This window comes from Etheostoma cragini, chromosome 11 (assembly GCF_013103735.1).
Source record: "Etheostoma cragini isolate CJK2018 chromosome 11, CSU_Ecrag_1.0, whole genome shotgun sequence".
Lineage (NCBI taxonomy): Eukaryota > Metazoa > Chordata > Actinopteri > Perciformes > Percidae > Etheostoma > Etheostoma cragini.
Window position 1 is genome coordinate 9,794,238 of NC_048417.1, and position 13,458 is coordinate 9,807,695.

Genomic DNA, 13,458 nt, shown 5'->3' on the forward strand with positions numbered 1-13,458 from the left:
AGAGTGTACTTTTAAAACAGAGGTATAAGAGAGATGTGTGATGTAATTATTGTGCAACTTACACCCTACAACAAGATAGGTATCTAACAAAAGAAACTTTGGAGACTTTCATCTATGCAGCTGAAGTCACATGCTCCAAAGAGCACTCACATGGCATGCTTTATGAAACCTAGATTTTCCTTTCCAAAAATATGTCACAGATGGCTCAACCCTCACATCTCTATCAATCCCAAACACAATATTACACACTTCAGTGAAGTGTTACAGTACGTTTTTGGGTGCAATCAGTATGTGTTTCAAAAGTGTCGTGAGAGATAGGACATTTTAAAGGTTAAGCAAAAGTGAGAGAGGTATGAGAAATACATGCACAAATTGACAGAAAGAGAGAGAGAGAGAGAGAGAGAGAGAGAGAGAGAGAGAGAGAGAGAGAGAGAGCTACAACAGGATATTTTGTCACTATGGTTACTTGCAGCATAGACCGATCTTGATTTCTGTTTGTCATGCTGCTCTCATTCAGGACAGTATGGTTTAAGTGCTGCCAGGACAGCCCTTATGTTTAAGTTAACTTTTGCACAAAGGGTTTCATATCTTCTGGATTAATGTGACTACAGCAAACCTGACGAAAAACATATTCCATTTGTGAGGTAAGTTTTCTTTCCAAAATGTAATTTTTAGGGTGTGATTGAATCATTCATGGTGACATAGATTATGTGAAATGTACGCAGATTTATGTTACAGATTTATGTTGTGAAAAATGTATTCCAGAGTCAGATATATCTACTACATGCAAACGTCTAAAAAATAATAGCAAATCATCACACCTTTACAAACTCTCTATAATTTAAACATAATGAATATTAGATTATGATTAAAACATTGGTCTTCTATTTGGAATTGTACAGCTAAAGCCGGAGTCAAAGCAGTTCTCCACATTTGACACCCACGATTAGAAGCAAACCACTTTCACAGTCAAAAGTTTGAGTGTATTTTTTATTTTCGAATTGCTAAATTTGATTTAAAAAAGGCATTTGGAAAATAGTGTCTGTTTGCCCCAAATGCCCTTTCACTTTTGGGAAATGGGCCAGGAAACACGGTTCTCCACTGCACCATGTGCTCGAGCAGATATTAAGGCTAATATTTCTGCTTAAAAAAAATGACTTTTCAAGTGCTTACCCTTTTTAGGCAGAGCACCCTGTGAAGGCTCACACCCTTACAGATAACGTCATTTCTCAAAACCAAGTATATAGTTTTTTTCGCGTGGTGAGTGTGAGAGTGCTGCAGCTGTATTCAGAATCACGTTAAAGCTGAGTTATTGTTCACAGACTTCCTTTGTTTCACTTTTAGGTACAAATGACATTTTTTTTAAAAACAGCTATGTCCTGTGAGTCAAATACATGAGTGGCTGAATGGGCTAGTAGTAAGAAGGAAAGTTACTGGATCTCTAAATCCTTTATTGACATTTTCATGTGTAAACAGGTTGGAAATTTACCTAGAAGTATCTCAATTATGCTTTGGCGTTCAAATAAAGAGCTATTTCTTCATATGCCAAACAAAAAACGTAGGTCTTTGCCCCAAGATAAGTGAAAACAAATGCTTTACAGCCCAGTTAGACAACAGAGCAAATCAGATCTGACCCAAACCTTCTACTTTGGTCTTAGGAAATGTGAATTGTGAAGACTTGGATAGTGCAACTGAGACAAAGGCAAAGTTTGGCATCTACTGTGCATTGGTCAAAAAGAACCACAAGGTGGCACCGCACACCACAAAAAAAACATTTCTACTTCACAGTACAGTTTCTCTAATCAGGCTGAGACTTCAACAAAAAAAGGTTTTAGTTACCTGCTGAGGGTACAAGAAATACAAACAAAGTAACTTGTGCATGAACTTGTGCATTCATTTAGTCTTCCTTTAGAGCCTTTAAAATATGGTAAAATCATAAAAATAATGTTTTTTAATGATTTATTACACTCTAAAAAATCTCATTTGTTACAGGCATGCATTGTCGTTCTTATTTTTTTTACTGACACAGCCCGTGGGTGCCAGGAGTCATGACAAATACTGCAACTTGTTTTGTTTCCTTTTGAAAACCATGTGTTACCATGGTTTTACTAGACACACAAGTTTCATTTCTACAAAGCCTAATAAGTGCTTAATTGCTTTTTTTGCAAATTGACACATTTGACTTTGTTTCCTATAAACACACATTTTCTCTATGTTTTTAGGATCAGAGGAGAAAGTAAAAAAGAAAAGAAGTTGCACAATGTTTAAGATGACCAAATCCTTAACACATTTTAATTTCCTTTTGCAGATACTGGTTCCTAATATATCAAGATGGGTTCTATTGCTGTACCTGAGACTTTCACCATCCCATCCACCAACAATGAATCTAATAAGCCTACCTGTGACACTCTATATGCCCACAGGGCCTATGCCAGGGTCCTCATGCCTCTTTTCTATAGCACTGTGTTCTTGGTGGGGCTGCTCGGAAACTGCCTCGCCCTCCATGTAATCCGTCCCAATCTGAAAAAGATCAACTCCACTACCTTATACTCCTTAAACCTGGTCATCTCTGACATCCTCTTCACCCTCTCTCTGCCTGCGAGGATTGTCTACTATGCTCTGGGCTTCCACTGGCCTCTGGGCGAGGCGCTGTGCAAGATTTCGGGCCTCATCTTTTATGTCAACACCTACGCGGGGGTCAATTTCATGACGTGTCTCAGTATAGACCGTTTCATCGCCGTGGTCCTGCCTCTGCGCTTTGGCCGATTCAGGAAGGTCAGTAACGTGCGCTACATTTGTGTTGGTGTGTGGCTGCTGGTGCTGGCACAGACCCTTCCCCTTGTGGGCATGCCTATGACCAACACGGAACCTGATGGCTTCATCACCTGTATGGAATACCCCAACTTTGAAACGGTCAACCACATTGCCAATATATTGATTGGCGCCGTCTTCCTTGGTTATATCGTGCCTTTGGTGACCATCCTTTTGTGTTACTCTGTCTTGTGCTCCAAACTCCACTTCACAGCCAAGAGCAACCATCTGACAGATAAGTCTGGCCGGAGCCGCAAGGCCATCGGTGTGATCTGCTGCGTATCCCTAGTGTTTATTATCTGTTTCAGCCCCTATCACATTGACCTCCTGCAGTACATGATCCGCAAGCTGGTGTTCAGCCCTGATTGCGCTGATCTCACGGCCTTTCAGGTGTCACTGCACATCACTGTGTGTCTGATGAACTTCAACTCCTGTTTGGATCCTTTTATCTACTTCTTTGCCTGTAAGGGCTACAAGAGGAAACTTCGGAAGCTGCTGAAGCTACAGGTCAGCATGTCCTTCTCCAGTGCAGTGAGGACGTCACCTGAAGGCTCCTCCAAGGATGTCATGGATGGCAACAAGATCAAACTTAACAGTTACATGTTAGAAGATGCAACCAGCGCGAGACTCACAGACAAGAGATATCACCGAGAAGAGTAAATGAGTAAAACGAACTAAGGCACCAAGAGTTACACAAGATGAGAGGATTTTTTAAGCATTGGCCTACTTTACTCAAGACTGGTCAAATTGTGTCCCAAACAAACAGTTTCGAAACACTGAAATGGACTCATCTATGCGATCAGGGACTTTAAGCAGCTACACAGCATCCAAAGACATAGAAATACAGTTCATTTTTATATTTTTACCATATTACATAAGAGAGGTTTTCTAAAAGAGCATCTAAAAAATTACTCAGAATCTCAAGAAGGAAAATCGAGCATGTCCTGTGTTTACATATTTCTCAGGAAAGCAGAGTTTACTGAAGCAAGGAAATAAAGGATACCTTTACATAAAGCATGCTTGTCTCCTGCATATAGACTGAGCATGTTGGAAGTGGACAGTCGAGTTGACATAAATTCCTACTTGCATTCAAATTTCTATGGACTTGAAAAGTAGTGAAAGCTAAGTTGATGTACAGTATGTGAAGTGTGAAGCTGTATGGTCACCTGGAAAAACTTTTTGAAAGCAACATGACATAATATACGCAACCAGACAATGACCTCACATCTCATGCCATCGTGACAGAGTTACATTTATGATGTTAACGTAGACAGATATGAGTTTCATTCCGAAACGAAATCAGACTCACAATCTCAGGTCTTTTGCCTCAAGTTTCAGTTCAGCACATAGTTGTAATGTCTGAACTGTCTACTCAGAATTTCAACTGCCTGCTGACTGAATTAACCTTAATGGGTTGGAAAGTAACACATGTTTGTCTGTCTGTAAAGAATTTATTTGTGTTAAAAGTGGGTGTGGTCTATGATGTCATTTAATTAAGGGCCTCTGTTGAGTTTTCTTGTAAACATAAAGAAGTTATGTTTACAGTGAGTCATGATGAAATATATGTATCCTTGAGGTCTAACCAATGTGTGCATCTCATTCCTCATTAAACAATTAAACAATTGTGAAGTGTTTTAGAATCCAGCATTGGTCACATCCATGTGTACTAGCTTGCAGTCTTCCTCTTTCTTGTCTTTTCTGGTGCATTGCTTCATATCTTGACATATTACCACACCCTGTTGATGTTCGCAATTGTGGCATGACAGACTGAGAGAGACTTATCTCTACAATAGAGCGATGCAACTACAGTTTGGTTAAGATGTGGTTTAGGTTAGGTAATGGATTTGGCAAACTATGGTTTAGGTTTAGGTTTAGTTTTGTTTGGTGTGAGCCAAAGTATGTGGTTTTCAATAGACAACTTGTTGGTCTGCAGCAGAATGCAAACTGGTCTCTAGCATTCTAGCCTGATGAGTTACAAGTGTTTTCAACACCACAGCATTGCTTCACACTGAGCAATAGTGCATTGAAGGCCACACTGCTTCCTGCACTGTCATTACACTTTGCTGATGTAAATCATGCCTTGCAGAATCATGCAATGATGGTATGGGACCCCACCATACCTACAGTATAACCTGCAGTTTATAGGATGCTTAACAAGTGGGATGTATGGAAAAATCACATACACACACATATCTGCATGGAGCATGTGGGAGTGTGTGTACCCATAATCTAAGTCTGAATGTCTGTAGAAAGAAACTCTCTTTACGTTCTATTTGTATTGTTGGCTTTCAAATGTTCGTAGTGCATGTAGTGATTCTGCTGTGATTTATCCTAAATAGCAAGAGTTGATTGTATTGTTTTTTTTCTTTCCTTGATGATTGTGAAAATCAAATGTGCAATGAGATAGTTTATGGTTGTGTTACTGATTTATGTTAATGCATTTCCGTGCTCTTTTTGAGGTTAAATTAGTGCTTTGGAACAGGTTTGCTCTCAGTTCTTGATTTTGAACATATTGCTCTTAGGTTCATTGCAGGTGCAATTACAATAGTCAGCACAATATAAATTATGATACTGTAAGGTTGGTTGGTTTGTCTGAGAGACAAAATAACATCGGAAAGATTCAGTGTTTTATTTTTTCAAAGCCATGTAGAATGTGTTATCTCTGCTGCAAACACAATGCAAAGCATTAGGGAAAGAACAGCAAGTAAAACAGAAACAATACTCATCTCTACCATTCTTCATATGTGTGATCACAATTATTCATCTGGAAAGCCTCAACAGCAGATGGCACAGAAACAAGACACAGGTTAAGATAGAGCCAGGCAACAACAAGCGCACGCAAACACACACACACACACACACAAACACACTTTCTGTTGAAAGTTGCATTAAAACTAAAATGTACTATTCATGGCTATCAAGTGTAACACTCTACTGAGTTTTTTTAGATGTTTGTTTGCATCTCTACATATGGTTTTATTTTATATATTTTTTTTATATATTTTTCTGAAACATGTCTCTTGCTGATAGTCTAGCCACTTGTAATGAACACTGTATTTCACACACATAATTGCCATCTGCTTCACCGCTCCCTTTTCTTCTATCGTCTGATTTCTTTTGGGGATTAGAGGAAAGTGTTTGTTTTAAGGGGATGGGCTTGAAGCATCATATAATTTAGCACACCCTTGCAGTTATAGAAGTGTTCAGATACATTCAGATTATGTGATAATCTGATTATCTGATTATATCTGATGTAAATAGCATTAGTGTATTGTCCAGAAAATACATTTAGTATCTCTGCAGTTTATGTTTGGATAACTCTCTATGCATTTCGCTTCACTTTAAATCTCTCTCCACTTGACAATGTGTTTTCCTTATTTGTACTTGTCTCTGTTCTTCACTGTGCCGAACAATGTGTGGGCAGAGTTTGACACTAGAGGTTTTCACACTCATGTGATGAGGCAGAAAGGTTCTGCTCACTTAAAACTGAGTTTAAGGCATGTCAGTATACACAAGATTTTGTAACATCCCAACTAGTTTGGAAGTGAATCATGGTGCAATATGAAACCTACACTGAGCATAGACTTTTCAATGAAATGTATTAACTACATTTATACATTATAGATTTTTCAACAAGGGAGGAGTGGATGTAATTTTTAACACTTTAGTAGAACCTAGACTTTTTGTGAAAAAGCCATATCCCACACTACTATTTAAAGAAGAGTATTTTGTATAGTTCTTTAGAATGTCTGGTGGGGTCTTTAACATTGAATTACACTGTTGCAGCTAACTTCAGTTACCTACTCAGTGATGGAGAGAATGAAAAGGACATCAAAATTGAATTAGGACAGCTGGTAAAAAGGGAACATACCAACAGAACCATACATAAAATGATCACGAGGATACAATTTGATGCTATTTCGTACTGAAAAAGAGAACACTTGTTTTGTAGATTAAAGGTCTGTTAAGTTACTTTTGGCATCAATTGCTGTACATATTATCTAATACCTTATATTATAATAGCCTAGATTTACTTGCAGACATGAGAAATTGATTATTTCAAGACATACTCAAATATTGTTATATATGCTACCTAAACATCTGACAATTTTGTAGTGATTATTTCCGGCCTCTAGAGGACAGTGTAAAACAGGGTTAAGAGGTGACAGCAGAGGAACTCAAACAGGCTTTTCACCGGCACTGTATAGCATATCTTCATATTGACAGGTGTAAGAATATCAATTCATCTTTATTTGTTTAAAGAATAGAAGACTGTAAAATAAAATAATTTAGGGAAGTAGGAAAAGACAATTTATATTTCAGGTGAACAATAAGGACAAAGGATTTATCTGGCATCACATAAGGAAGTCATTTCATTTGCTTAAAACCTCTACTGTCACGCCTGTTCTCTATCATCAAGCTAGAGATATTGGTCAGACATCTCTGCCTGCCTCTCAAATGATTATGACTTTGATATTGTGCTTTTCGGCAGGACCAGTCCTCTTAAAATGTTGCACCACCTACGTGGTTAGACTGTTCAACATGACATGATTATAGCCAAACAGAATATTTTAACATTGTGGAAAAGTGAGGATTTTCCTTATTTTAAGACTTGGCCAGCAGAGATATCCAACTTGCTGCATATGGAAAAAGTACATTACAATGTACAGTATGTCTCAACTCTGTAACCTTTGACGAAACAAGGCAACTATTTTTGTCTTATCTATCAAGAATGTCTAAAAATGCCTGATTTTCACTTGGTGTCTGTGTCAACTGGTTTTATTGTTTCTTGGAAGAGCAACCCCTTTTTTTTTTTGTGAGGCATCCACATGACAAGTATCAAAGAGAGGAAAACATCACACAGACTGTTGTCATAACAACATATTGCAATGAACACAAAGTACCATCTGGTACGAGATTTTTAAGACACATCGAGAGGACACGCCGATAGATAATTATTTCCTGGGAACAAGAATTAAACCGAATGAGCAGCTTCCATACGAGGACTGTTATAACAAAATAGAATGTAGTAAGCATGAAAATAAGTTCAGCATCAAACTGCATCATCATAAAAAACTTGTGACAAAAAGATATAACATTTTATGGAGGCCAAAAAACAGTGGAGAGCAGTCCACGGAGACAGAAGTGCTGTAAGTCGTGGGAAGGCGTGGTAGACGCTTTATTTCATAAGATCTAAATGTGGGAATGGAAACTACCAGTTAAGAGGGGATGAAGTTTTGATTGCACAATGTTGAGCCAAATGTACCAATTCATGATTGTTACCAGCTCACACACATATTAATCACATACATTAATCTGTATTCAATCTGGGTTCAGACTGACCTTGATCTCTTCACCTGAAGTATGCGCTTTGCATCCATTAAGTCGACGTGGTGTAAAACCATCTCACAGCATCAGCGTGAAGTGTCTATTACCACCGTCTTATTTCCTGTTTATATGGCAACTGCCTCAACATCCTGTTTTTAATTACTTCTCTCCAGCAGCAGATGCTTCTCACAGCAACCTGCTGTGGATTACTCCCCTGAGAACTAATGTGCTGTGACAGACCCCACTTTTCCAATCAATAACTCGCCCTAAATCTGCCATCTCTCTGCCTGCCAAACACACTCCTACTTCTAATGGCACATCATTTTCTTTAAGGGGGTGTAATTGCAGACTGTGGAAAGCTGTAGCCCTTTGTGTTCCAACTACGTAGATACTGTAAAGCAATCTGAAAGTACAGAAACTACAGCATGCGGGCGACACAGGAAGTGATGGGGGCTTTACACTGTGTTCAGTCTCGCCACCATTTCCATCACATTACCCTTTGAGAAAGCATTCACTTCCCTGTTTTGGCTGCGTGCTCAGATAAAATTGCTGTGCGGCTTCATAAACCTGTTGGCGTAAGCTTGTCAAGATGGTTGTATGATTTCTGTGGTAAGTTCAGTCTTTTATTGTTCAGGCAAGGCTAAAGGATCTGTCTAACCTTTGAGATGGACATGAAAAAGTAATTTTGGCAACGTGCAGTATTTTAGTCACTTGCTGTGTGTGTGTGTGTGTTTGTTTTGGAGTTTCGGGACAAACTTAATTTAAATCACTCAACTTATTTGTTTTATTGGGCAGCTTTGCTTTAATTGGTTTTCAGATTTTAAAGTGGTGATCCACTATTTGCACAGACAGTAAATTACTAAAATGCTTTGATGTCAAACACAGAAGTCACATGATTTCTTATAAAGACACAGCATCAATTTCTCAGGGATTCTGAGGATTCACTTCCACATCCTCACCTCACCATTACAGTCATTTCATTTGTTGTACAGTGTAATGTGTATGGGATTATTAATTTGCTTGTTTTTTCAGTTTTTAATTAATCACATCTCTAGACAAGTATGGCCTTTAGCCTCTGTCTCTACAGTGCAGCTGCACAGCTTTTAAAAATAAGTATTCAAATTATCAAGCAGCAAGTTCTGCAAACTGTGAAACACAGACATGTTCATATATAGAAGCAGCCTGATATAATTCAACCCCCAGTGTTTTATTTAACACAGAACTTTTCACTGTTCTTCTAATCACATTGAGTGTATGTTTTCTGTTGTTTTTCTTAGACTTCAGAACTCGAGTGGACTAATGAGGAATAACGTCTACATAATGTTCAAAAGTAAGTTGCCTTGCTCCTCGGACCATTTCAAACTCAAAGATTATGTTATTTTGTGTTAAATCTTCACCTTTTCTGTACTATTTCTGTGGCTGATAGTTAATTACAGAAGAACCTATCTTAGATTTAATCAATTTCATACTTACATGACCAACATATTCCTTTTTTTAAGACTTTGCTAGAAGCACATGACCTCAACATGAGTGAATTAACAGGAGTTCAACTCCCATCATTAAAACGAATGGCTTTAAAGAGCAATGGAAATAAACACCAATATATTGCTGAGTTTCAGAATGAAGCTGGATCTAAACTTCTCCAACATGTCTGTGGAGTCTGGTGCTGTTAAGCCAGAGCAGGGACCGATGGAGTACCGCATGGCAGGCCTGATCTTCTACGGCTTCGTCTTCATCATAGGAGTCATAGTCAATGTCACTGCTTTATGGGTGTTTTCTCTCACGACCAAGAAGAAGAACTCTGTCACCATCTACATGATAAACGTGGCGGTGGTGGACCTCACCTTCATCATGCTGCTTCCATTTAGAATGGTCTACCACCACCAGGACTATTGGCCCTTTGGAGACGTTTTCTGCCGAATCAGTGCAGCTCTCACCATCTTCTATCCCTGCATGGCTCTGTGGCTGTTTGCTCTGATCAGTGCTGACCGCTACATGGCCATCGTTCAGCCAAAGCACAGCAAGGAGCTGAGGAATGTCCCAAAGGCTGTGGTGGCAAGTTTGGGGGTGTGGCTCATGACCATGGGCAGCACCGTACCCCTGCTCTTCTCTGAGGAGGATCCCGATCGCATCTCCAACTTCACCACCTGCATCAAGATGCAAGACATCATCTACATGCGCCATGACAACCCGGTCAACTTTGTGCGGCTCATTTTCTTCTTCCTGGTTCCCATATGTATAATGATTGGCTGCTATATTGTCATTGTGGATAATCTGATCCACGGTCGCACCTCTAAACTCAAACCTAAAGTGAAGCAAAAGTCCATCCGGATTATCATCACACTGATTGTCCAAATGTTGGTGTGTTTTGTGCCTTTCCATGTGTGTTTAGTGCTTCGTTTGGTGGGGTCAGGCAAAGATGGAGGGTTTAGCACATGGGCGGTCTTTACCACATTCCTGATGAACCTGAGCACAGTGTTAGATATTATTTTGTTCTACATTGTCTCCAAGCAGTTCCAGGACAGGGTGATCAGCGTAATTTTGTACAGGAACTATTTGCGAAGTGTGAGACGGAAGAGCCGACACACTCACACAGGCAGCATCCGATCAATGAGCAACCTGACCAGCGCAATTATATGAAATAACCATCAAACGTTCATGTCAAACAGCGCACTGATATGTGCTGTGCACGCTTTGGATCACAATGTAACACTGAATGCTTCAATGTGCACATGGTTCATTATCAAAAGGATCTAAACTTGCAATTAATTTCTAAGGTGTAATTTACACTCACAGTATGGGAGTGCTGCTGTTGTGGCAAAAACATCTGTGTTCAGAGCTGATTGACTCACCCATGAGACTTGAGATGTTTTTGTGTGCATCTTTGCTTCGGCAGACAAAGCACGAGTATGTGTTGCTCAGGTGTAATACATGCAGGCAAAAATACAGCTCAGAGTCATTTAAAACATAGCCCACAGTTTTGCAGTTTGATGCTGTGCACATTGAAACTCTTCTCAGCCATGTCAACCAACACTTAAAAAAGGGTCTGACTGACTCCACGGGGGTGGTGGTGGGGGAGGGGGGGGGGGGGGGGGGGGGGGGGGGGGGGGGGGGGGGGAGACCAACAGGAAACAATGGTGGGTTTTGGAAGGCTGCTGCTTTTGTTTGGTTGCTGCACCACTTTTGCAACTTTGCCTCTGTAGCAACTCAGGCTTCATCACGGCTTAAATATAAGTAGTGATGCTGCATTATGTCATGCACATGCAAATAATTAGTTTGCTTGACTGGTGCCACTTCACCGTTACATATTTGGGAAGTCTAAGTTTGAGCCCAACCACTTGATACAATACATCGTTTTACCACTGATCACAATCATCCTAAAGGTTGCTGTTAACTTATTGACCAGGTGATGGCAGCATGGCACAGCTAGACCACATTTGCCAAACAGTGGCAACAGTGCCTTTTTTACTTTAAAAGTGGATGGTGAAAGGTTTTTGATTCGGTGCTTTATACTTTTTTTTGTTTCTGCATTTTATCACATTTCAACTGGCTTTATAAAATGTAAATGTAAATGGACTGTTCTTATATAGCGCATTTCTAGTCTTAATGACTACTAAAAGCGCTTTTTAGATAGTACAGGAACCATTCACCATTCACACACATTCGTGCACTGTGGCCGAGGCAGCCGAACAAGGTGCCACCCGCTCATCAGATAAACACATTTACACTCCGATGGCGCAGCATCGGGGGAAACTCAGGGTACAGTGTCTTGCCCAAGGACACTTCAACAGAGCCACAGCCGTCCACAAATATTTCAAATGTTTTTATCCTGTGAAATAACCATTCCACCTCATCACAGAAAAGTTAACGACACAGCTTCAGGAGTCCAACTAAAGTGTGTTTATGGTCCAATGCAAATCATATGGATCAGATGTTAAATGATTCAGCCACTTGAAGTGCATTTACAGTAACATCCTCAAGAGATGTCAGCGAGGGTATTTACTAGATTTAAAGCAACCTTAACCTCAAGAAAGAAAAGCCTCTGCTACACATGAAGACTTAAATGTCCGTTACTGCTGGGACTATAAGCACCACAATGCTAGATCCTGCAGATGTTCCCCAATATATTCCTCAAATGACGGACAAGTGATTTGTTAGAAGGTACTGAATGTGTTACAGTTCTATTTCTGTGAGGATACTGTTTAATTTAAATGAAGGACAGAAACTAAGGATTCCAATGGATGGTTTTGATAGGTGTCCTGCACAAACATCACCCAAGCAAAGAAATTGATTCTGTGTTGCCAATTGTTAAAATAATTAGTTAACTAAAGTTAGTGTGTTCGTCAGCCCGCCACAGTCTTAACTGGGTTAGACAGTGAGTCAGTGTGGCGGAGTAACAATGTAATGTGTCATTCAATTAGACAGTCAATGTGCCCTGTGGTGTAACCACATGGACCATAGCAATTCTTAGAATGATTATCATATGACTGATCAATTGCAAACAGAACTAAATAGATTGCTTTATGCAATTCTTAAAACGATTCTGGTTTCTCTTCCCAAGCCCAGTAAAATTCTCACGGAGATTAGCACATGGGATACGGTGGTAAAAGGTAAAACAGCACAGGGAGTCCATATGGTTCTTGGTTGGTTTGTACAGTGTTCATGGGTCAAAAAGTGGCCAGAACGTAGGATATGGACAGGCTAGATTTACACCGTGTTTAATAAAAGGAGGCAGACTACAAGATTTCCATCTTACAGAAATTCTGGGAACGGCAGTTGATCACATGATGATAGGTTTATTGGCCAGTGGACTACAAGTGGATTTATGACCAAGAGGTCAAAGGTCAAATGAAACACCAGAGGGTCATCTATCTGTCCCACCTGTTAGACATCAAAGAAAAAACAGCCATGCTGCTCACAGCAACTGGCATTTAAAACAATTAAGTTTCCTGTCAAGTCCCTGTGATGAATTATCCGGAAGCTTTACCCGCTGTAATTCTAAATCTTCCCAACAAGTGCCTTTGTTGTAGAGAAATTAATGAAAACAAGATTGTCTTTCATAGGAGCTGATCTAACAGCGCGACAGCCAGCTGCTCTTCTTTGGGAATAAAACAGTCAGCATTAAACACAGCTCGCACAAAATACTTTTTTTATCTACCACTCGTGTGGAAAACAAATCAGGCGGCGAGCGCAGTGGCCATCTGTTTTGTTATTTGATATGTGTGAATACATGTTGTAATGACTTTGTTTGTGAATCACTCTGCGCGGCAGAACACACGAGAGCTCTCGAAGTGCTGGAGTGTTCAAAGCTAATCATAT

At 39.7% G+C, this 13,458-nt stretch overlaps 2 protein-coding genes across 4 annotated transcripts; both read left to right on the plus strand.

Annotated features, from left to right (window-relative positions):
* Nucleotides 1–467: 467 nt before the first annotated feature.
* On the plus strand, nucleotides 468–3,918 carry gpr183a (G protein-coupled receptor 183a). Its single transcript, XM_034885618.1, has 2 exons — nucleotides 468–644; nucleotides 2,309–3,918. Exon 2 carries the CDS (start codon nucleotides 2,332–2,334, stop codon nucleotides 3,469–3,471), a length of 1,140 nt encoding a protein of 379 aa, XP_034741509.1. The 5' UTR covers nucleotides 468–644; nucleotides 2,309–2,331; the 3' UTR covers nucleotides 3,472–3,918.
* On the plus strand, nucleotides 510–11,109 carry gpr18 (G protein-coupled receptor 18). 3 transcript variants are annotated; one of them, XM_034885620.1, is made up of 3 exons: nucleotides 510–644; nucleotides 9,417–9,469; nucleotides 9,759–11,109. In XM_034885620.1, the coding sequence occupies exon 3, from the start codon at nucleotides 9,760–9,762 to the stop codon at nucleotides 10,777–10,779; it is 1,020 nt and encodes a 339-aa protein (XP_034741511.1). In that variant the 5' UTR covers nucleotides 510–644; nucleotides 9,417–9,469; nucleotide 9,759; the 3' UTR covers nucleotides 10,780–11,109. The 3 variants fall into 3 exon arrangements, with proteins under 3 accessions (XP_034741511.1, XP_034741512.1, XP_034741510.1); XM_034885621.1 differs by lacking the exon at nucleotides 510–644 and adding an exon at nucleotides 8,060–8,748 and having other exon boundaries at nucleotides 9,753–11,109; XM_034885619.1 differs by lacking the exon at nucleotides 510–644 and adding an exon at nucleotides 8,066–8,748.
* The last annotated feature ends 2,349 nt before the right edge of the window (nucleotides 11,110–13,458 follow it).